The sequence below is a fragment of the Stylophora pistillata genome, chromosome 9 (assembly GCF_964205215.1).
Source record: "Stylophora pistillata chromosome 9, jaStyPist1.2, whole genome shotgun sequence".
Classification (NCBI taxonomy): Eukaryota; Metazoa; Cnidaria; class Anthozoa; order Scleractinia; family Pocilloporidae; genus Stylophora; species Stylophora pistillata.
The window spans coordinates 19,446,330-19,470,200 of record NC_142527.1 but is presented as its reverse complement, the minus strand read 5'-3'; the positions used below and the strand labels follow the sequence as shown (position 1 = coordinate 19,470,200).

The 23,871-nt window shown below is 37.7% G+C and overlaps 2 protein-coding genes, 1 long non-coding RNA gene and 1 other non-coding gene across 4 annotated transcripts; 2 read left to right on the top strand and 2 right to left on the bottom strand.

Annotated features, from left to right (window-relative positions):
* Positions 1–6,173: 6,173 nt before the first annotated feature.
* Positions 6,174–9,397, bottom strand: LOC148723679 (uncharacterized). Its single transcript, XR_015991677.1, has 2 exons — positions 9,176–9,397; positions 6,174–6,698 (listed from the first exon to the last, which is right to left on the bottom strand). It is a non-coding gene; the product is annotated as an uncharacterized LOC148723679 (long non-coding RNA).
* Positions 9,398–9,438: 41 nt separating this feature from the next.
* On the top strand, positions 9,439–13,027 carry LOC111338697 (GDP-Man:Man(3)GlcNAc(2)-PP-Dol alpha-1,2-mannosyltransferase). Its single transcript, XM_022945212.2, has one exon. The coding sequence runs from the start codon at positions 9,439–9,441 to the stop codon at positions 10,954–10,956; it is 1,518 nt and encodes a 505-aa protein (XP_022800947.1). The 3' UTR covers positions 10,957–13,027.
* A 1,339-nt stretch (positions 13,028–14,366) lies between these two features.
* LOC111338696 (uncharacterized) lies at positions 14,367–19,152 on the bottom strand. Its single transcript, XM_088733128.1, has 4 exons — positions 18,981–19,152; positions 18,241–18,290; positions 15,121–15,412; positions 14,367–14,537 (listed from the first exon to the last, which is right to left on the bottom strand). Exons 1-4 carry the CDS (start codon positions 19,033–19,035, stop codon positions 14,506–14,508), a joined length of 429 nt encoding a protein of 142 aa, XP_088589254.1. The 5' UTR covers positions 19,036–19,152; the 3' UTR covers positions 14,367–14,505.
* A 3,045-nt stretch (positions 19,153–22,197) lies between these two features.
* LOC148723678 (U5 spliceosomal RNA) lies at positions 22,198–22,317 on the top strand. The gene has a single exon (XR_015992096.1). It is a non-coding gene; the product is annotated as a U5 spliceosomal RNA (small nuclear RNA).
* Positions 22,318–23,871: the final 1,554 nt, after the last annotated feature.

Genomic DNA, 23,871 nt, shown 5'->3' with positions numbered 1-23,871 from the left:
AGAATGAGGCGACATCATCCGGGACTTTCGTGCGTAACGCGCGCTAAATTTAACTGAATCGACCAAGCATTACAGTCGGCCAGACAATAAAGAAAATGGCCTGAAAATGGCTAACAGCGCGCACGTTTCGCAAGCTTGTGAATTAAATACTTTCGGTTTTAAAAAGTTAGCATATGCGTTTTGAAGAGTAAACACGGCTTGACATCAATAACACCTTTACTTTAAGGTTCAACCAAAAGAACACAATTCTATCCAATTTGGGGTAACAGAGGTTTTGCTTCGACACCCTTACTGTTCCGCGTCGAAAGTAAGGCCGACGAACTGATCCACCACAAATCGTATAATTTGATTGTTATTTATTGACGATATTGCAATTATTCGTTCTGGCAAAAGGACAATACAAAACCGTTTGTATTGTCCTTTATATATATATATACAATAATTCGACTCCAAAATATCTCAAAATATAATTTGACAATCATGTTTTACTTACTTCTGTGGCGGGCCGTTGGCAACAGGTTAGCTTAAAGACTTGATTCGGGTTAGCAACTTATACAAGACCTTTCCTTTTGAAATTAATTTACCGACTGAAATGTGACATAAAGTACAAAGCCTAAATGTCAATCAATGTTCTGAATCACGTGATTCTCATTAATTTTTAACAAAACACTTCGAACTTCGAGTTGAGAAAGATCAACTGCCATGTGTTTAGAAGATACTGCGACTCTTTTAGCTTTCTGAAGGAGCTAAGGTAATATTTTTCAAAGAAATGCTTACCTTCTACTAGACAACCCGGTATTTGACTGCTTAGTTGCTCTTCTTTGCAGGTTAGGAGTCTTATTCCATCCAGTCTGCTCTTGTATGCTCAACGTCCTCAGCATTGAAGAACGGCACATCATCACTCTTTGGCAGACAAGGTGGACTGCTAAAAATGCATTTATTTTGATGAATATGGATTAACAAAGCCAGCCAATAATCGACTTTTAGGTCAAGGATGGGTACGGAGTTCTTGTTTGTACGCTCGGCTAGCTAATTAAGAATCAAGAAGAGAAGAAGGCTCCATGTGTGAAGAATTTGTGTTATAAAAGGCGCGTACAAAATATATGTATATATATTTTTTTTACGGGAGGAAAAAGACAAATGAACCGCAGGTTCATCCCTGGAGGCCTGTTTCGTGGTTGCCAACTCATCAGGAGATTTATATATATATATACATGTGTATATTTAGTGTTCTTATCTCTTAGTTTTAGGGTTTGTTTCTTGCATTTTGTTCATTGCTTTCTTTGTAATTAGGTTTTTTGTTATCTCCTTATTAGCACCAGCTCATTACTCGTTATCTGTAATTACGTAATCATTAGCACTTCGATCTTATTTAATGCTCTCTTTTTTTATTTCAAAAGTTGTAAATAACTGAAGAAGATCTCGGACCGAAACGTTTTTTATTAAAATTTTTTATACTTTTGACGTCAGAAGTTGTCCATCGATGGACATGGATTTTTAAACTTTCTACGTTCGTGTTTGCTGTGAGGTTTGGACTGCGAATCTTTACTGATTGATCCTCCTGGCGCGGTGCACCTTTGTTGGCCTGAGAGTTCCACTAACGACTTGCTATATACATATATGTATACATATTATATATATTATATTATTATGTATACATATTATATATATTATATATATATATATATATATATATATATAATTTTATTGTATATCCCTTGTCTTGTGAAAGAAGAGGAGGATGAAAAAGAACGTAAAACGAACAAAACTTCCCATTAATTTACAATGAGAGGATCGTACAAAAGAACACTGTACGGTGGCCCACAAGTGCACACCGAATTCTAAAACTCTACGCCGAATTCCAAATGCCCACACCAAATTCAAATTGCTCACACCGAATTCTAAATCTCCACGCCGAATTCTAAATCTCCACACCGAATTCTAAATCTTCACTCCGAATTTTAAATCTCCACACCGAATTCTAAATCTCCACACCGAATTCTAAATCTCCACACCGAATTCTAAATCTTCACGCCGAATTCTAAATCTCCACACCGAATTCTAAATCTCCACGCCGAATTCAAATTGCTCACACCGAATTCCAAAGATCTGGGAGACTGGACCGAGTATTGTTTCATCGAATTGAATTATGCATGGTAAAGAAAATGGCGACTAGAACAGTAGCGTTAAAATGTGATGCCTGTGGCGCAACGATATCTATTAACCGATTTTGTTCCAACTGCAGTATCGAGCTTGATCTCGAAAAGCTAACGATAAAGTATTACTTTAAAGAGGGGTACGAGTATGAAGTTGTTTTTTGAAAAAGTACCATGGAACCCACCTGAGCTGGAGAACGCTAAAGGAAAGGTTCAAGTCACTTGGCCTTGGAGGAAATCTTCTAGATTCAGACGATCAAGATGTAAGAGCAAGAGTACACGAAGAGCTGAATGGACCTGGATGTTTGTCCGATTATAGAAGTGTGTGGCATATTTTGCGGCGCGAGAGATTTAGAATTCGGTGTGGAGATTTAGAATTCGGTGTGGAGATTTAGAATTCGGTGTGGAGATTTAAAATTCGGTGTGAAGATTTAGAATTCGGTGTGGAGATTTAGAATTCGGTGTGGAGATTTAAAATTCGGTGTGAAGATTTAGAATTCGGTGTGGAAATTTAGAATTCGGTGTGGAGATTTAGAATTCGGTGCGAGCAATTTGAATTTGGTGTGGGCATTTGGAATTTGGCGTAGAGTTTTAGAATTCGGTGTGCACTTGTGGGCCACCGTAAAAACACTGAGTAAAAAAGGTGCCTTTTATTCGCTAAGCACTCAAACTGAATAGAAGACGTCACCATTCTCCTGTTCGAATGGATCGACGAAGAAATTTGCCTTACACTGGCAACGTAGGCATCTCCTTCTGCTGTAATACTAATAAAAACAATTTAACCGCCGCCCAGTTAGCCCAATGGATAGTGCGCTGGACTGTCGTGCGGGAGGTCGAGGGTTCGAGCCCCGGCCGGACCAACACTCAAGATCTTAAAATAATTGAGAAGAATTTGCTACCTTTCTATAACATCAAGAAATCGTTAGATATTCTAGTCTTCTCGGATAGGGAAGAATAAACGGAGGTCCCGTCTCCTGCAGGTTGGGGTAGGAGATGTTAATTTCCCACACACGAGATTTCTGTGTGATGGATGTCCTCCCCTTGGGTGGGATGGTGGGTTTGTTGTGAAGGCTGTAAGTTAGATAACTCATTGGGATAATTACGTCACCTTCGTTAAATAAAGAATATTGTATTGTGTTGTAAAAAATATTGAAATAATAAATAACAAAAAAAAAAATAAAGAAATTAGAACACTGTTACAGAACTGTTTCACACGGCTATTCAGAGTAATTCCTCTGCATAGTTGTCTGTGGAAAATCAATCAATCAGTCGATCAGTCAGTCAGTCAATAAATTGAAATAGAGCTTGTCAAACGTCTATGAAATTCTTTTGATCCCCATATTTTCTTTCCCCTTCCAATCTATCTAATTTGATAATGACCGTAATGTCCTTTAAAATTTTGTTTATAAAGTCTCCTAAACCTACAGCCCTGGAGTAGGCCCGTATTCTTAACGGTGCAGGAGACGGATTTCAATTCTCCGCCTGAGAGAGGATTTGAAACGAGGTTTGCCGAAGGTCTGGCACTAATAATCATTAATATTATACAGCTGTACATTAGATTTATTTTGAAAACTCTGATTGGTCGGGACCATACAGTCACTATACAGTAGCAATTAAAGTTGACTTGATAACTCAATATCTACAGCAGATATTGGGGTTATTACGTCGAGTTCAAAGTCTGCCTAGTTTCAAAGTTCCTTGTCAGTGAAGTACTCTCAAACTTTTTCCAACTCAGAGAGAAGTGTCCTCTTTCGCAGATTGTTTGAAAAATGTATAACGCATGATATCATGAATTATCAAACCCCGTGTCTGTGTCATCTGCCTCAACCTTCAGCTTCGGCAGATAACTCAGACCTCACTAATCGATAATTCATGATATCATGCCCAAGCCAAGAGAATAATCTCTTATCGCAAACTCATCAAATAATTGCTTTTTATCAGGGCTAGACCTTTTGCAGACCTCTTGCTAGCTTGCTTCAAGCTCAAGGCCTTACTAATTTTCCCACAGGGAAAGTAACGCTCGTGCTAAAACGCCACTATCGCGGTTGGTTAGATGTTTTTTAGTTATGATTTTGCATCCCTCTACATCATTTTTCTGTTCTTAAAGTCTTCTTTCGATTTTTTCACTCACCTTTAAAACCTTTAAAAAGAAGAAGGGAAGGATACCCAGTCAAAGACAAGTGAAATCAGCGGGAAGCAAGAAGGATGCAAGGACGATGCATTTTTGCGAAGGAACTGGTACTTAGAAGGAATGGTTACCTAGTCTTATTATCTTATCCGCCAGTTTGAGTTGGTCAGCATTAGATTCCATCCACCAAAACCACCTCGGTCGAGAGGGACTGAGGTGGAATACTTAACAACTTGCAAATCATAACCGAAGATTCTCGGAAATCCGCGCGGAGACATAGCCGAACACCCGAAGAACAAACATAAACAATATGGCGGGAATTTTAAAGCGTGAACAATTTGCCTGATGGTAGAGATGCGGATAATTTTGGATACGTAAATTCTGTTGATGAAGCGTATAAACTCATTACGGAATTCGAAACAGGATCGACGACGAAGTTTTCTTGCTTTAAGGCTGACAAAGGTTTCGGAAACACTGGTATGCCCATAAATATTTGAAAGCGTTACGTCGTGTTAGCTTGTATCACTCTCGTCCTTGCTCTACTGATCCTATTTTCCATCACAATTTAACAACAGATCACTCGAACAGAAGTCAAAAAATACTCTGGGAAGATCCACCAGACATTAAAGGTACAAAAAATTCCTTTTAATGGTGTGCCTTTCATAATTTTGGGAAGGAAAGTGTTCGATTGTCAGCACGGCAAAGATAGAAAAGGAAACGAAAAGACGCAGAAGAAGTAAATGAAATATTGCACTGTACATACACATATTTTTCTCATCCGCGACATTGGTGTTACTACTGTCACCTATGGCTTGTGAACCCGAAAGGTCAGATACACATCGATCACTGGGTCATATGACATTGATCTCAGAATACTTTTATGACAAACGCGATAACACTTCAATCTCGGCTAAATTGAAGATGGTTTAGAACTTACCAATTATAAAAACCTTTCACTGACGTATGCTGCTGACAAAAGAGAAAATAAACGCAATTCTACGCTTTTTTGTTTCTATCAAGCTGTCGTAGGTCGGCTCCTTATCTTTCAAGGCATCACGCAATGACACTTATGTTTCTTCACATTCCAAAAAATATATAGCTTGAGAAATGCACTATCACTCATCTTACGCTGATATACTTGTCTTTTACAGAAGGCTGGTCACAAAGATTTCGTGTTCAAGAAAAGATTTCTCGTTCAAGACACGCGGAAGTTTGACTGCAAAGTACAGATAAAAATGCGAGAAATTTTATTTTTTGCAGAGCACATGGTAGTTCCACTCAAGTATTGATAGAACGAATTCGGTTTAATAAATCCGATAAGCGTTATCACTCTCCAAAATTCATGCTACATAATCATCGGCTTATTGACTGGAACGAAACTGGGTGGTCTCGTTTTTGATTATTCAAGACACTTCAAGCTTCTTCATGTTTTTTTCTCCGTGTCTGGGACGTTAGTGTGGTAAACAAAGCTAACACACTGCCAGCACCAAGTTGTCTTTTCATCCACATAAACGCCGTGAATCAATTTTAAAACCTGACAGAAAAGTTGAGTTGAAGCAGCGAGAAAAGCTTATTTGTGCACTGCATCAGAGGCATTCAGTTTACTGTTACAAGGCATCTATTTTTTTTCCTTCAAATGTATGATTTTTAGTCTTTCAGATTCAAGAAGACAGCAAAAGAGATGGGAGACTGCGTCTAGAAATGTACGAAAAGCTTTACAAGGGATCGTTAAGTACGAAAGAAGGATTTACATTGAACTAACTCTCATTAAAGACCATCAGAGTCACCTTGTTGGCGAGGTAACTTAGTGTTCAACACGAATTAATGCAACGGTCAATGAAAAAAAGTACGCGGCGGGCAAGCCGGTCAAAGTATGACATAAAAGTTCCTGTACATTTTTTGCCATGATTTCGTTTTCTTTGTTGTTGTTAAAGTACAATTTCAAACATTCACATAGTACAAAAAGATGGCAAAGGAGTAAATAACGTATAGGTGTGTATTACTGGGGCGTTCCCACTTGAAATAGCGAGCATTTTCACAGTTCGAGTTTTTTATTTCTATAGGTCGCTGGAATATCTCAACCCCTTGATGAGAAGATCATCAAGAGGATCCACGAGCTCGTTGCGGGGGGAGTTAAGGAAATATATGAAAAGAGACGGCATTTGGAAATCTTTGTGAAAGAGGTCTTGTTTCGAGATGATCAGCACAAGACACAAACCGACGATACTTCCCTAGGACATCTGACCTGCGCACGCTCATGTATCGAGCTAAGGTTAAAAACCGCATTTCAAGAATTGTCCCAGCAAATGTCCACATAAAGACAGATAAGTGGAGAAAAGTTTACAACGCTGATTCCTTTTTCTTTTGTCCCCACTCAGAACAAGTAAACACGCATATGGAGGTTCCAGTCTGGTCTGAAAATGAAGAAGAAGAAGGTGATCACTGCAAAATGAAGCATTAGGGTTCTTATTTATAGCGTATTGTTTATGGTATATCTGTGATCTTTGCCGCGCCTTGACGAGACATCCCTTGATTTTACCATGCCGCTTTCTTTTGTTGTTGTTGTTATGGATGAGTTGGATGAGGAAGTATGTCTCACTCAAGAGGGGGGAGAACAAGAGTGGGCAATCAACTCAAAGAGGAAATGGCAATGCCAAAAATGTAAAGATCACAGAATATTAAAACTTCAAAACAGTTTGGTTTAAATATCAAGAAATTAATGTTACGAGTAGCAGCCAGTTAATGGTAGAGTTTTATCAAGTCCATTACATCATTAAATTCAGAGTTACTTTGTTTTGAGAGAAGGAAATTGAGGAGCTGTAATACACTTATCGTCATGACAGGACCACATAGTAAAATTTGTTTATAGGGACATTTGGAGGAGAGGGGGAAGACTTGTGACAAGCTGGCTGATATATACATGAACTTTACCAAATGGGTTAAGTGCTCAGTATTTCAATCAGCTATGGCTCAAATTAAACTTTGCTTTAGCTTCAAGTTTATTCCTTTGTGTTTGCCTTTCTCTGTGCTTATTTTTCAAGTTATGTTACACAAAAGAACACAAAAATAATAATGCTTTTGAATATTAGGAGCCTGGCATAAGCAAGAAATCAAAGTTAATTTGGGTAATAAAGTTAATTTGGTCTTCCAATGTTCTTTAATTTTAACCACTAATAAAATTTTCCATTTAAATTTATCCCCTCCATTGTTTTGGATGCTGTATGCAAAAAAAACACACAATCAAACAAAAAACATTCTGCAACAACTGTCCTATGTTGTGGTAAATAATTTATCACAAAATACATGGTATATTATGATTTTATTTGCCAAAGTGGCAAAGGCCTTTCATTGTCTATCCATAAATTAAAAGAGGAAATAGTTTGTAAAATGTAAGCTAATGATGCTTAGACGAGAAAGCATCACAAACATTGATACATGCCTTAGTAATCGGACGGATAGATTACTGTAATAGTATTTTACATGGTTTACCAGCTAGAGAATTATCTAAGCTCCAGCGCCTTCAAAATTCGGCAGCAAGGATTATTTTTAATATCCCAAAGATGTGTCACATCACACCAGTTCTATGAGAACTGCACTGGTTACCTGTTCAGTTTAGAATACAGTTCAAATTTATCATGATCACTTTCAAAGCAATTAATGGACATGGTCCAATCTATTTACAAGATCTTGTTAAGTTGCAGCAGAATGGACCATACAACTTAAGATCTAGTAATAAGGGTCTCATGCTGCAAGCACCAAATGCCATAACAAAGAAAACATTAGGTGATCATGCTTATATGTGTGTAGCACCTAAACTTTGGAACAGTTTTCCTTATAAAGTGCGTAACAAGACTGATTTTAGTAAATTTAAAATTTTACTAAAGACTCACCTTTTTAATTTAGCCATTAATTAGGATTGAATTGTGCATGGTTTAATAGTTTTTTACAATTTAGATAAGGTTATTATTAGTTTTGTAAATTTGATAAGGGTCTTACAGTAACTGTAATTTATTATCTGATGTAATTTTTATATTCTACAATTGTTATGCGCATTTGATCATATGTAAATGGAATTTTCGCACTACAAATATTAAACTATTACTATTCTACATCTTGAGTGTATAATTAATCATCCATGTGAAATAGGTTACTTGAAATCAATGTGAAAGATTTGTAAGATATTCAGACCCCTGATAACAATTACTGATGTGCTGATTTGTAGTATTTAAAGGTTATGATTTTAGAGGAGGTAGAGGAAGAAACTTCTGGATATGGAATTTTGTTGCAAACATCTGTTAAATCAGTTAAAAACTCTCTCTTATCATATTTCAAGAGTACATGATTGCCACACCAAAACCTTTTGTATTCTACATTGAACACCATGTGATGATTATGGTTTCAATAATAAAAGCTGCTGACTTAACTTTGCAAAAATATCTATGTACAAAGAAATAAATTGTGGTTATTTACTCCAGTAGCAGGTCAAACCATTCCTATCTAATGGAAGTAACAGAAATTGTCATGATGGTGGTTTTGGTGGATGGAGAGACAAATATCCACCAAAACCACTTTAATCTAATTTCATGTCTTATGATTTCATTATGAACGTTTGGTCAGCAATTGCGCATTATAAGAAATAATTAGCCAGAACGTAAACTGCTAATGTTTTGGGTAATATAATTCTTTTGCTTCCTTGAAGGTCTAACATTGGCCATAGATAAAATTCAAAAAGTACTGTTGTTGGTTTTGATCACTGTTTTGGTGGATGTCCACGCCCGACATCCACCAAAACTACCAAATACCTTGGCATCTTTCAAATATTGGAAGTATCTGCCTAAAATTGCGCGAAACGTTTTATAATAGTACCATCAAACAATCAATTAGTACTTACCATTTCTCGGGTGTAAAGTTTTGACGCAATTTTCCAAACAAATATTCCACTCAAGTCATCGGGATGAATCGGCATGTTTTCGTAGTTTCATAACTATCCATAAGTATAATACGTCATGAGGTGTCCATCATTCCATCTCAGTCCCTCTCGACCGAGGTGGTTTTAGTGGATGGAATCTCACGCTGACCGTTTGAGTTTTTCCTTGAAGCGTTCATGTGGAAACTTTCATCTCTTTTCTGTTAAAATTTCTCAAGAAACTCGCGATGACGAGTTTTAACAGTGAAAATGTGACTTCAATACTGATACAGGCTTCCATTTGGGCCGTCATGATTGGAATATTATCCGTAATTATTTTGGCATTAGTGGTTTTCGCTCTTCGATTCTACGTGCGAAGAAAATCTAAGAATGCGCTTCCACACCTCCGATCTGCAGGAGGTAAGGGAGAACATTTCCGACCTGTTGTAGTGGGATTTTTTCACCCCTATTGTAATGCAGGAGGTGGAGGAGAAAGAGTTCTATGGACAGGTATTCGTGCTCTTCAAAACCGCTACAATTTTGTTCGCTGTGTTGTGTACACGGGTGACTCCTGCGTGACTGGGAAGGAAATTCTCCGAAAAGCGGAACAACGCTTCAACATTTCGTTACCTCGATCAGTAGAGTTTGTGTTCTTGAAGAAGAGACGCTGGGTCGAAGCGAGTACGTATCCACGTTTCACCCTCTTGGGACAGAGCTTTGGATCTATGATTCTTGGCTGGGAAGCCTTGAACTCTTATCTGCCAGACATATTTGTGGACACCATGGGCTATGCCTTCACTCTGCCAATGTTTCGCTATCTCGGGGGATGCCAGGTTGGTTGTTACGTTCACTATCCTACCATCAGCACTGACATGTTGTCACGTGTAGGTGATCAAACGGTTTCCTACAATAATGCGGCTTATATTAGTAACAGTCGCGTCCTTAGCACAGTCAAGTCGATTTATTATTGCCTGTTTGCTGTGTTGTATGGTTTGGCTGGCTCATGTGCTGAAGTTGTCATGGTGAACTCGACATGGACCTACGGCCACATTGCATCATTGTGGAGAAGGAAGGACCGGACATCAATAGTCTACCCACCCTGTGACACTAAAGCTTTCCTTGAGCTGCCTATGAAGGTTGATAGTGTTGCCGCTGATGATGAAGGTGATGATGACAGCATCCAGTCCATAGTGTCAGTGGGACAGTTCAGACCAGAAAAAGACCACCCACTCCAAATAGAGTCCTTTCATAAATTCCTCAAATGCAAAATGGCCAAAGACAGGCACAAGTATAGGCTCATTCTTGTTGGAAGCTGCCGAAATGAAGAAGACAAAAAAAGAGTTGATTCTCTTAAGAAGTTGGTTGCAAAGCTTGAGATCAAAAAGAATGTTGAATTTGCCTTGAATGTTTCCTTTGATAAGCTCAAATCTTATCTTGCTGAAGCCACCATAGGTCTGCACACTATGTGGAATGAACATTTTGGTATTGGTGTTGTTGAGTGTATGGCAAGTGGTGCCATTGTCTTGGCTCATGACTCAGGGGGCCCTAGAATGGACATTGTCATTGAATGGGAAGGAAAACCAACAGGATTTCTAGCAAGTGACAAAAAAAGCTATGCCTCTGCAATGGAAACAATATTTTCCCTTTCTCTAGAGGAGAGGAATGTTATCCGTTGCAATGCAAGAAACAGCGTTAGCAGATTTTCAGAGAAAACCTTTGAGAATGGATTCCTTCAATGCACTGAACCCTTATTTATGGGTGCATGAGTTTATCCTCGCTGGATGTAATATTCATGTACTTTCCTGCATCATTGATCTTTTCGATGTGTACCTTGATGAGGGTTTAACCAATTCTCAAAAGTCCACAAAAATTTTTGTTATCACACGAAGAAAGATTTAACATATTTATCATATTCATGGGAAAAACAAATAGATTATTTTTGCCTTTGAGGTTTCAAACCTTAGTCCCTGTTTTCAATTTTGTGGGTCCATGCTCCACCAACTTAGCAACAAAGAACTGAAAAACTTAACCCTTAAACTCTCAAGATCTGATTGTGAATTCTCCCCTCTAGCTGCTACACATTTCCTTGTAAATAAGTTCTGGGAATCTTGAGTTGGATTAGGATAAAAATTTCTACTTGATAAGTTTGAGTACTCTGGTTACCTGTTTGCTGGATTATGTATGGACATGATAGGGAGAACTTTCATCTCAGTTAGGGACGAATAAATGGAGGTCCCATCTCCTGCAGGGTTGGGGCAGGAGACGTTAATTTCCCACACACGAGATTACTGTGTGATGGATGTCCTCCCTTGGGGTGGGATGGGTGGGTAAGGACAGCAGGTCCACATCAGCTATTACAGCTGCCAAATTAATCAACCTGCTAAAACAAATAAATGAACTTCATGTTAATCACTTCTGGGGGTTAAAAGGTTAAGCGTGTAACATACTACAGGGCTGGACACTAACTTTTCAACTTACTAGTGAAGTGGCTAGTGACATCTTCAATGTTTTTAGAAGCTACAACAATTTCAGTCTGTTTACTTGTCAAACTGGCTAGTTGAAATTGAAAACCACTAGCCAAAACTGAATTTCTATGGCTAGTGGGCTACCGTTAGTGTTGAGCCCTGTTAACTAGGTAACTCAATGCACCAAGTGTGGTATTCTGTGAAATTCATCAAATGTGCTTGGTACATAATTTGCAATTTAACCTGTTGTTGTTAGCTTTTACACATTGGTGTTTGCCCTGTGTTGCTATCCCACAGATTTTCTTTGGCCATCTTTGCAAATGGAAAGTAAGGTCAGCTTATGGGAGTGGACAGTTTTTGTCGCACACCTTTGCAAAATGCAGCCTGAAGCCAATGTCACAGGGCCAAAGTAAAAAGTTTGATGAGGGTGCCTGTATTAATTGATAGCAAACCTTGCTCGCTACTCTGTTTGGTGATTTGGTCAGCCAAAATTAGTGTTTTTAGTCACTTACTGTCATCAGCCTATATGTAACTAAGCAATAATTTTTTTTAATACTAAATTTGGGTTAATATGCAACTTGTGGAAGGTGTAACAAATTGGTTAATAACTCGAAAACCTCTCTATAGTTCTGAGCATTATACTGCATTGTCAATGGGTTTGCCTAATGCATTTAAATGATTAACATTACTTTGTAACCAATTTCTTGTGGTGAGCTCTTTGCTCTTAAAAGTTCTTAATTTCTAATGTTCTTTATGGCTGGTTTCATTCAAATTTTATTCAGGTGAACCAGAGCTTATTTCTTAATACTACACATGATTGATCATTAAAACAAAAGACAGATGAAATCTCACTTTTACAAGTATGTACTTTTCAGAAAAAAAGTTTTTCCACAAAAGCAAGTTTAAACCCTTTACTGCAGACTCAATACATCATGCTACATTTGCATTTGTGTCAAGTTTTTTAGCAATAGCGTTTGCTCTCATTCATTGATAAGTAGGTGTCACACAACAAAGGGCCTTACCATCGCTAATCATTGCTTAATCGTGAGGTCATCTTTGAAATCTGTGAATAAGTGTAGGGTGATATGTTGAGAAATTCCATGCTATTGATAATATTATTTTGTTATGAAATGACCAGTTTATACTGAAGTTATAAGATTTGAGCTTCATAGATAAAGCTTACAATTATTATAGTTATTTTGAATTCTCTGTAGTTGATTTGAAATACACAAGGTTATTCATTAGAAATGAAATGTCAAGATAGTACATGTACGGTATTTTGAAAAAAATAGAAGTTATCGGAATTGAGCATCATGGCAAAATTATTTTAAGAGTTACTGAATAAAAATAAGACAACTATAAACATTAAGAAGCATCTGCCATTCAGTTGTTTTGAACTATATATGAACCAAGTCAGAATTTAATGTCACCTCAATAGTACAATAACAAACATGCATTGATTGATTTCAACACAAATGCCTTTGGTGACCTTTTAAAAGGGTGGAACTTGAATCGTTGTATGTGACTTTCTGGTTGATTTTGACTGAATCTGCACCAATCTGAGGTGGGAGTTCAAAAAGGTTTTCGTGGTCAACCATGTTGCTAAACATGTTTAATCATCAGTCTTTTCTGGACGATAGCAGAAACTGCAAATCTAGATGACAATTCAACACATGGAATGTTTTCCTGCCTTGCATAGCTGTACTTCATATGTTTAGGTTTTTATCATCTTTGCTTAACTTGCGGCAGCATATGATAAAAATGCTATGCTGATGCTTCATGGTGTGATATGGAGGATGCAGTCCTGGCCCTTTACACCCTAAGATCAGCATCCATATTTTCCAAACTCTTCATCATGCATTTCTTTTAATACTGACAAGGAGAATTTGTTAACTATCAAAGCTTCTAAGTTCGGCAGTCATTTCTTTTATTCTTCAGACCTTGATACTTTAACCTCAAAAAGTGACTCACTTCCAATTACCCTTACAATATCACCTTTAAATGAAACATTTCTGGTCACAAGAATAAAGGCACTGATCACCAGGTAAAGAAGCCCTTGACTGTTGAAACAAGTGAAATTTTCTTTTATGTCAGCATCACAGGAAATGTCTAGAGAACAATATGGAGAACATGCATACTGATGTTATGGCCTAAGCAGAATGTGAGGCAGACAGAGGAAAACTGCTCTTGATCCTGGCAGTATATAGCCCAAACACAGGGAATAGAGGTGGTGTGCGTATTATGAAATGCCAACAATGGTGCAATTCAAAATGTTTCTGGGTGGTAAACATGAAGTCTATTTGAGCCAAGAGCCTCATCCAGCTGGTCTTATCTCAGTTTCCTTAGCATAAACAACGAGGAGTATGTACATGTAGTACTCCTTGCCCCCCTTGGATGGGATGCTAGTCCATTAGCATTCTATCAGGCCTCCCTGACAGTTTTCTGGTTCCATTTATACACCTAGGTGCAGAGGGACACTTGCAGGAAGAGAGTGTTCTGTCTAAGAAAATAACACAATCACCTGGCCAGGTCACAGTTTCAAATCATATCAAATCTAGTTTAATGCCTATACCCAGTTTGTAATGGGAGTGAATCGGTTTCGGATTATATAGAAAATTTTACTGAGGTTAGGTGTGTGATAGACCTTGTAGAGGTCCCTGATCCCTATTGTGCTCTTCTGAATTCTTAAATAAATAAAATAACATTATTGCTTGAAGTATAAATATCTTTATTATTAATACAAGTTATCCTCATCAACAAGTTGTAATATTTCCAGTTATTTTTTTCACCACATAAATACAATGTATAACTTGCAGCCATAAAGCCTTACATCCAGGACTACTTGGATGTTTACACAACCTCCCATGCAAACTTTTCCCTGTCTGTCAAAGTAAAAGAACGTAACAGTCATAAGTTTAGCATAAACATTATAATTATAATGGTTACTAGCGTCAAGACCAGATTTCAACTGATAACAAGACAGGTAAAGGAGAGTAAGAATAGGGGGGAGGTTCTTATATTCATTTGATTGTTGGTTCGAGTTTCATTATCTTGACTGTAGTCGGTTAAAATTTTCAATCTTCGTCGGTAGTTGGTGAATCTCAGTTGGTGAATCTCAGTTTATGATTAAAATTGCAAGTTAATCATCCTAGCTAACCATAAATAAACTTTGATGAATGGAAATTCTATGTCTAATGGAAACATAAATTTAAAGAGGCTATATAATTATTTCCCAAGCTAGAATGCTCTTCTATCTGAATAAAAATATCAATAATGTCGCACCATGTCAGTTCTCAGTTAGCATTTAAGGCAAATATTTCCCCTTTCAGGTTAGTGCATATACAAAACAAAATCAGAACTTTGAATTCCCACAGAGTGGTAAAGGGGTCTAAATACAAGTATCATAATTAACCTTCCCTAATGGGGCCAAGAATGCTTCTATCCTCCCAAAAATGATTAACTTACCACAGTTTGACAAATACTCTGCAACTTTCTGCTGACTGTTGGCTTTGGCCATAGCCATTGCTGTGTTTCCTTTCTTTGATTTCAATCTGAAGTCTGCCCCTTGCAAAACTAAGTACTTCACACTGGTCAGATGGCCATTTCTTGCCGCAACATGTAGTGGCGTGCAACCAGATATGTCTGCCAATTCGACATCTCCACCATGCTGAATTAGCAGTTTAAGGACTTCAAGATGTCCATTTGCCGCAGCCTTGTGCACTGCTGTGGAGCCAGATTCATCAAACTCTTTTGGACTCTGAAATGAATGTTACAGTTTACCATATGGAAACAAGACTTGAGTTCAGAATGGCAAAATAATCATGAGTGTCCTTAAATAACCCTGCCAGACCTCGGCAATCACTGCAGTCTCTTTAGCAATAATTGTACAGTTTTGGAGAGGCCGGGATTTTGATGAAAGGAATGAAATTGAATCCAAGCTACCAGTAGTTTTAATAGCCCTTGATTTCAAGAATGTTAAACTAATAAAAGTATTTCTTCAGTTTAAATCAAAACCTTTTTTACAAAATGTTTCATTTCTTGTAAGTTATGGCACTAAGCTCCCTCCTGTTTCTTCAGGAGTAGCATTTCCCACTTAACCCTTTTCCACCCAAGATCTCAGTGATTCTCCTTACTGTCTGCCATACAGTACTTATGACACTAGCTTGGAGAATTTTGCACTGGATCAACCTAATATTACCTAACTGACATTTTTCTTTCTTCTCACCACTTGTCTGCTTGATATTGTATTGATAAATTCTGTCTTGGTCACTCATGGGAGTTAAAGGGTTAAAAGTCCATTAGATCATGGACCGAATTTTTTACAAAACATTGAAATATATAGTATTTATGTTGCAGGTAAAAATTAAATTCAGGTAAAAAAATTTAACCTAGTAGGTTGAATTTCAATTCCCTTTGTCTCCGAGCTAGGAGACAAAGGAAATTGATTTTCGACCTAGGTTAAATTTTTTCTTACCTGAATTTAATTTTTACCTGCAACATTTACATTCTTTGAGCACAGGGAGGGTACCAAGCTACTGATGTTGTGACCAACAACCGATAACAAAATGTTTTGACACACTGATCTTTTCAACCCCTATCAGTTCATTTTAATAATCTCTTTTACCCTACTTAGGTTAACTATTTCACCCCCTCACTCCAAACAATGTTGTGTTGTGATTACATGAACTTTTAGCCAACATTGAATTGGAGGAAGGGGATCTGTTAATGATTTAGAGTGTGATGGAGACAGGTCTGTTATTCTTCACATAAAGAGAACTTTTCAAACATGATGTGTCAACTAATTTTAACACTGATTGTAATAATAAACTTTAATAGCTAACACAATTACTGGTAACCCAGTAGTTTACATTGTGGGCTGTATTAAAAAGAATTGTAAAAACTAGATTATCAAGAACAGCATGCACATAAATATATTCAAAACGTTCTAGAGATAATAAAATGTTCACGATCTGAATTTAAAAAATTGTTCACTAAAACTTTCTTAAAGTTGCTTTCATCTGTAACAGTTTTAAATTTGTCGTCCAGATGGTTCCATAAGTAAGTGGCACTCGCATGAAATGTGCGAAGGCCTGCGTTAGAGTGACATTTCAGCACGGCGAGATGATCATGGAAAGAAGCTCACGTATTATAAGAATGGGTGTTTTTAACATAAGTTCTATAGCTTGTAAAATAATGCGGACTTTCTCCATTCACAAATTTGAACATCATGCACAATTTCTTCATGTGTATTACATCATCAATTGGCATCCATTGCAGTTTCTTGAACATTTGAACCGAGTTATTGTGAAAACTAGCATCTAATAATAACCTACTACAACGTTTCTGCACTTTAAGTTTTCTTAACAATTGGTCATTAGGGGCGTTACCCCAAACCGTACAGCAATATTCAAAGACAGGCTTAATAAGCACATTAAATTGTAGCCACTACTGAGCTTCCTTTGTTAAACATCCCTCTAACTTTTAAGAACCCCATCCATAGTTTAAAATCTAACTCTGTGAGGAAAATTCATACAGATTTTTATTAAAAAATCAGTCTAATCATCATGTATAAAGTAAAATTTAAGCTAGCACCAAGCTTAGTTACAAGATTTATTTTCAGCAAATCACACAGTGTATAACTTAAGAGTTAAAGAATTTATTATTCCAAGATTTAACTCTATTAATTATGGCAGGCATTCCCTTAGGTATTTAGGACCTGTGCTATGGGCTAAGCTACCTTCCGTATTAGGACGTTGAATTCACTAGCAGGTTTTAAGAGGGCAGTTAGAGGAATGGATTTGGAAATGTTAATGGATGATGGTGGCTGTGTGGGCTGCTTGGTTTGCAGTGCATGATTCTTAGTTATATCTTAGCCTCAGACTATTCCTTCCCCCCCCCCACCCCCCCACGTCTTAAGGTCCCCTAGCCTAGTTCTGCAGACCACAAATTTTATGCTATTTATTCGTATATTTTATGCTATTTATTCGTATATTAATACTTAGTAATTTATTATTTTATTTAAGTTATCTTGTTGTGTCCTTACTTAGTGCATGGTTTTATTACTGCTATTTTATAATTGACACATGAATAAAGTTCATCATCATCTGATTCATTTCCTGATAGTTCTGTTGTTTAATTTTTGGCAGAACACCTAAATGTCAAATGTAATAGACGCGGCTGATAAGAAGACAGCTTTTAAGGGCTGACAATACTTATGGAACATTTGAGAAACAAGACCCAAGAGTTAGTGAGGGATGGATGATAAATTGGGTCACAAATTATTCAATTGTTGGTTCTCTTCCTTAAATTGCAGGTTTCTCCCCCTACAAAAATACCCAACATTCCAGTTGATGGGTAATTTCAACTCTGTGGATGTACATCTCTGTACTATCTCTTAATTCTCTTTAAATTAATTTATTGATGAATTTTATCAGTGATCCATGCTATTCCTAACATTTAAATAATAACTCCATTTTCTGTAAAGTGCTGTTTTTGTTATTAACTATTTTGAAAACGTTTCCATAGGATGCTATTAGTAAATTCATTGTGTCTAAACTATCCACATTTAAATTGTAAAATTCAAACCTGTCCATTATTAAGGGCTTGGGAAGCTTCTCGTGTGTCACCTGCGAATGCTAAAGAAAGAGTTCCATAATCATAAGGTGATTATTGAGGAAAAGAATGAAAAAAAACAAATTTTTATTACATCAACAGGACACAAAATAACATACATAATATCTACAAACTTCTAAATTGAAAAAAGGTAACCAGACTTCGCAAAGAAATCGCATTCGTTGAGATTTTCGCTCGGTCACGGACAGAGGAACCGCAATATAATTATTTTTATGCAGAAAATCATTTGAGTAAACCGAAATGCGAAGCTGTACCATCGATAACTACACGGAAGCAGAAATGTTGAAAGAATTATAGTCAACACCAATCTGTGCAAGGCCGTTTAATCTGTGAACAGAGACATGATCAGACTAAACCGTACGTCAAAGAAGTAAGGTAAGGTAAGGTAAGGTAAACTTTATTTAATAAGTAGGTTGAGATTGTTTGGCAGCCGCAGAGCTGATGTGGACCTACTATACACAATCAAAATTTGACAAACACAAAAGATTTTAACAAAAGAATAAAAGCTATGCACAGGGAGAAATCAATAGATGAGTGGAAAGTAGGTGTTCACTATGAAACAACATCTACGTGAAAATGCCCTCCATTTTAGACGAAGGGATTGCCAAAAAATAAACTCTAAACTTCTGTTTGTATTTGTGGGAGTTCTGCCATTAATAAACTTAAGTGATCTCTCTTTTGTCTGAACCTACCAGCCTCGTGAAGATTTGGTGCATTTCGCACTGGAACGCCGTTTTTACATATCATCTTTTCGGCGAAAAAGAAGCCTCTTATCAAAATGCAAATATTAGGCACAATTCGATCGACCAAAACATCGGAAAAAACGTCAAGTCGGCTACCATATCAATATGTAAATTGACACAATTCGCACCAGTTCTTCACTCAGCAAGTCCTCTGCGCAGCCATTTCATGGAATGTCACACAACGCTCTCTACTTCGTTCGCGGAGAGATTCGCGTGACGCTTCAAAGAGCGGCTGCAGAGGACACACGGAAAGAAGCGTGACAGCTCACCATATAACGGCGGGGTAACATAAGAGCAACTTACGAGAGGACCAGGAAATAGGGAATATGTACCAAAGTTCCTTCACCTTTATTCCAATACTTCACAGCAAATACAACCATGAATGAAACAGCAAGGACAAAAACGACTAGTATGTCCCAAAACAATATCCCATAACAAAAGCTTTTTCCCTGTAGAAAATTAAGCCTTGTTCTGACCTGGAAGTACCTAGTCTCCTTCGTCGCCGTTGAAGACGAGTCTAAGAACGGCTGCGAAGGAGACTGGGAAGCATCTACATGTACCGTTGCACTTATGTCCTCTTGTTGTAGATATGTCCTTTGACGTAATATGATACAATGGCCAATCACATCCTGTGATCTATAGAGCGACACGTGGCTTGGGACTGGTTAAGAGACTCCGTTGCAGTTATGTCTTCAAGCAAAAGTGCTCATTCAAGGGGGTCGGGATAAGTAGAAAATTTGACACGTTTGAGCAACTTCCAAAAGATGCTGTTCGCATGTTTCCTTGAAGTTCTATCGCTCCTTCGTTAACGCCGTGTGATCGCATCGTTCTTCTAATCTAAACGTGGAAGAGCAACTGCTACGAAAATAACAAAGCGACTTTTGACCAAAGGATGCGTTATTGTTCACCCTTTATTTGCAGTCTTGCTTTATTTACAGACATCATTGTTCGACTTGCGACTTCAATGACAACATTTTACCCATATCACAATTGTTTTATTTTCTTTAATATTTGAAGATCGTAGATTATGGTTCGTCGGCATAAAATTATATATTTTTGACGCTTCGCTGATCTGCCGGAGGTGAGATCGACTGAGAGGTCAAAGTTGTGATAATTTGTCTGCGTCACGAAGTCTTCCTTCAATCACAGAAGTTTAGCCTTAGTTCTGTCTCTAAATTTCATTACGGTCCGGTTCCGCTGATTTAAGCTGCTCTTTTTTTAATTACTGTTTCTAAATTATTGTCGGATTCGTTGCACTTTTGGGTGGATTTGTCATAATTTACCCCGTTTACGACAAATTCACATAATGATCAAATCAAAAATCGGGTAAAGATGGCAGTGGCAAGTCATTAGGATATATTCCACCTTCAGGACCTTAAGGATGAATTTCACAGAATTTACCCTGTTTTTCTAGAATTCACTGATCAAATGGAAAAACCAGGTAAAGCGGATGGCATATGGAAACTTAGCGTGTTAGCCACTTGCGGATGAATTCGTATAATTTATCCCTTTTTTCTAGAATTCATTGAAAGAAAAAATGGAAAATCGGGTTAATAATTGGCTATGGCAACTAGGGATCTATTTAATTCGGAGGATAAACTCTTAGACTTCACCCCATTTTTTGTCAAATTCACTGCAAAAAAAACCCATGAAATTCGGGGTAAAGATAGCATATGGGAACCTCAGGTATTATTCACTTGTAACATGAAGGCTCGGGAATTCACCCCGTTTTTCTCGAATTAGCTGATCAAATGGGAAATCGGGGTAAAGATGGCATATGGGAACTTATGGAAAATCGGGTTAGGGATTGGCTATGGCAACTTGGGATCTATTAATTCGGGGAATGAAGTCTTAGATTTTACCCCGTTTTTTGTCAAATTCACTGGAAAAAAAAAAGATGGAAATTCGGGCATATGTGAACCTCGGGTCTTATTCACTTGTAACATGAAGGCTCAGAATTTACCCCATTTTTCTCGAATTCGCTGATCAAATGGGAAATCGGGGTAAAGATCATCATATGGGAACTTAGTGTGTTAGCCACTTGTGGATGAATTCGCAGAATTAATCCCGTTTCTCCTAAATTCATTGAAAAAAAATGAAAAATCGGGGTGAAGACTGGATATAGCAACTTGGGATCTATTTCATTTGGAGAATGGATTCTTAGATTTTACTCAGAATTTACCTCGTTTTTCTAAACAAAGTGACACCAGGAGGTAGACGGATCCGAATCTTGGTCCTTGGGAAATAGCTAAGCTGTACATTCCTGATTTGGGTCCAGGCTCCATTATAAATGGTGCGGACGACATGGATATTACTGGTATCCTGAACCTGATGTACTGGTGCAAACAATTTACCATTCCATAGCCTCTAATCGACGACGTTCGAAAAGCATGTAATACAAAGTGGGCTCGCGTGCCGAAGCTAGAAATAACAGATGAAGACAAACAGGTTGTCTTTGATGCTATTGAAAAACGTCTCGGAGATTCTCAATTGGCCCATGACCCTGCCGCTTTAAAGGCCTGACAGGAAATATTTCAATTGGAATAAGTGTCCGACTTACATACATTTGAAGCCCCAGTATAGAAATGCGACGGAGAGAGATGGTTCAAACATTACCAACGGACTGAAAAATATAAATATGGACTCAGAACTCAATGAGGAATTTCGAAGGCAGTTGGGAGAAAATCTGCGTAACATAAAATCTATGATCTCTATTGAAGGAAAGCCTTCTTTTTTTAACGTCGTAGACAGCAATTAATGAACTGTAAACAATATTTTCAGCTTTTCGTACGATTTTACACTTCTAAAAGAGTTTTAATTTCTAATCTGGTTTCGACGCTTAATAAAATTCTAGTGGCTAGGCATGGATGAGTGCTTCAGTTTCTTTTTCGTCGCCCTGCATATTGATGGGCTCCAAAAGTACAATAGAGCAGACAGGAAAGGAGCCAAGTGTCCTTAAACATTACTTAAGTCGGGGTCGTTCTCATCCTTTTCCTGGAAAACATCACCACCTGTGATTGTACGCAAATTTTATGTTTCGTATAACGGTTTATTAAGACTTTTACTTTTCTTAGCATTTGGTGCGCAGCCGCATAACTGATAAATATAGACCCCACTTGCGCCAGCGAGTTATCCTCGACATACCACTCTACATCTTTCTCGTACTTCACTCTGGTTTTCCTTCATCACGCACAAATCTTTCGCCTTTTACTAAAGATTTCCGTGAGGGAGAACAGTAGGTTGAGTTTCTAATCAATTTTTGAGTCGCCCTGCCTTGAAGCGGGGCTTCCTAAATGAAGTAGAAGAGATATAAAAGGTAATTGAGATTTAATGAGCTAGTAAGTCCTCTCTGGGGGCGCTTACGGAAATTAAAATCTGTGCCAAGCTCATTCACATGTGAAATTTGCTAGAAAAATAAGAAAGTAGAATCGAAGGAAAATCAAATAAGTACAATTTGGGGCAATGATACCTACATTGTTTCCTATTAGAATGAACACACCTTTATCAATTATCTAAATGAACAATGATTATCCGACCTCTGAGAAGTGAAGATAGGGGTGATTGTTTCATTACTTTTTTAGCTTTACCCCTCATTTTCTTCTTAGATGGCTTGCTTCTTCTTTGTAATGGAAGAAAGCCTTCTTCTTTTAAAACATTTCAGCCAGCGGGAGCGCTTTGAGGATTCGGTACCTCTGATCTGATACCAAACGGCGTTTCGACAGTTGACACAAAAGTCTATATTAGGGAAACTTTGAATTCTATCCATGCGGACTTCGCGCAAAGTGGTTTAACGCGAAAGTTAAAAGAATGTGAGAAACCACGCTAGCGAGTGATCTCTCGCCTTAAGGTGAGTTCATTAGTGACCACCAGCAGTTGAAAGACTGGTGAACTCTCTCTGACGCTAATGGGATCTAAGATCTGTGACGAGCTCAGATTGCAGAGACAAAACACTAAGTCGATTAAACAACAAACATATGAAATACATATATATGAACTGCGGTTATGAAACGTATATGTGCACGATCCTTCGCAGTAAAGCACTATTTAAGCAATAGTGAAAATCAGACCTGAAAAAAATTCAGGCCTGTACGGGATTCGAACCACTGACCTCTGCGATACTAGTGCAGCGCTCTACCAATTGAGCTAACAAGCCAACTGGGAGCAGGCCATCAAATTAATCAGTCGACATAAACCCGTGGATGATAAATCAAACAACAAACATATGAAATACATATATATGAACTGCGGTTATGAAACGTATATATGCACGATCCTTCGCAGTAAAGCACTATTTAAGCAATAGTGAAAATCAGACCTGAAAAAACTTCAGGCCTGTACGGGATTCGAACCACTGACCTCTGCGATACTAGTGCAGCGCTCTACCAATTGAACTAACAAGCCAACTGGGAGCAGGCCATCAAATTAATTCGACATAAACCCGTAAATGATAAATCAAACAACAAACATAGGAAATACATATATATGAACTACGGTTATGAAACGTATATGTGCACGATCCTTCGCAGTAAAGCACTATTTAAGCGACCTGATTTTCACTATTGCTTAAATAGTGCTTTACTGCGAAGGATCGTGCACATATACGTTTCATAACCGCAGTTCATATATATGTATTTCATATGTTTGTTGTTTGATTTATCATCTACGGGTTTATGTCGACTGATTAATTTGATGGCCTGCTCCCAGTTGGCTTGTTAGCTCAATTGGTAGAGCGCTGCACTAGTATCGCAGAGGTCAGTGGTTCGAATCCCGTGCAGGCCTGAATTTTTTTCAGGTCTGATTTTCACTATTGCTTAAATAGTTCTTTACTGCGAAGGATCGT

Coding starts and splice junctions, on each gene's coding strand:
- LOC111338697 (XM_022945212.2), top strand. CDS start 9,439: ATGACGAGTTTTAACAGTGAAAATGTGACTTCAATACTGATACAGGCT.
- LOC111338696 (XM_088733128.1), bottom strand. CDS start 19,035: ATGATATGTAAAAACGGCGTTCCAGTGCGAAATGCACCAAATCTTCAC. Junction 15,413..18,240: donor AAGCCCTTAATAATGGACAG/GTTTGAATTTTA, acceptor CATTCATTTCAG/AGTCCAAAAGAGTTTGATGA. Junction 14,538..15,120: donor AGAGTATTTGTCAAACTGTG/GTAAGTTAATCA, acceptor TTACTTTGACAG/ACAGGGAAAAGTTTGCATGG.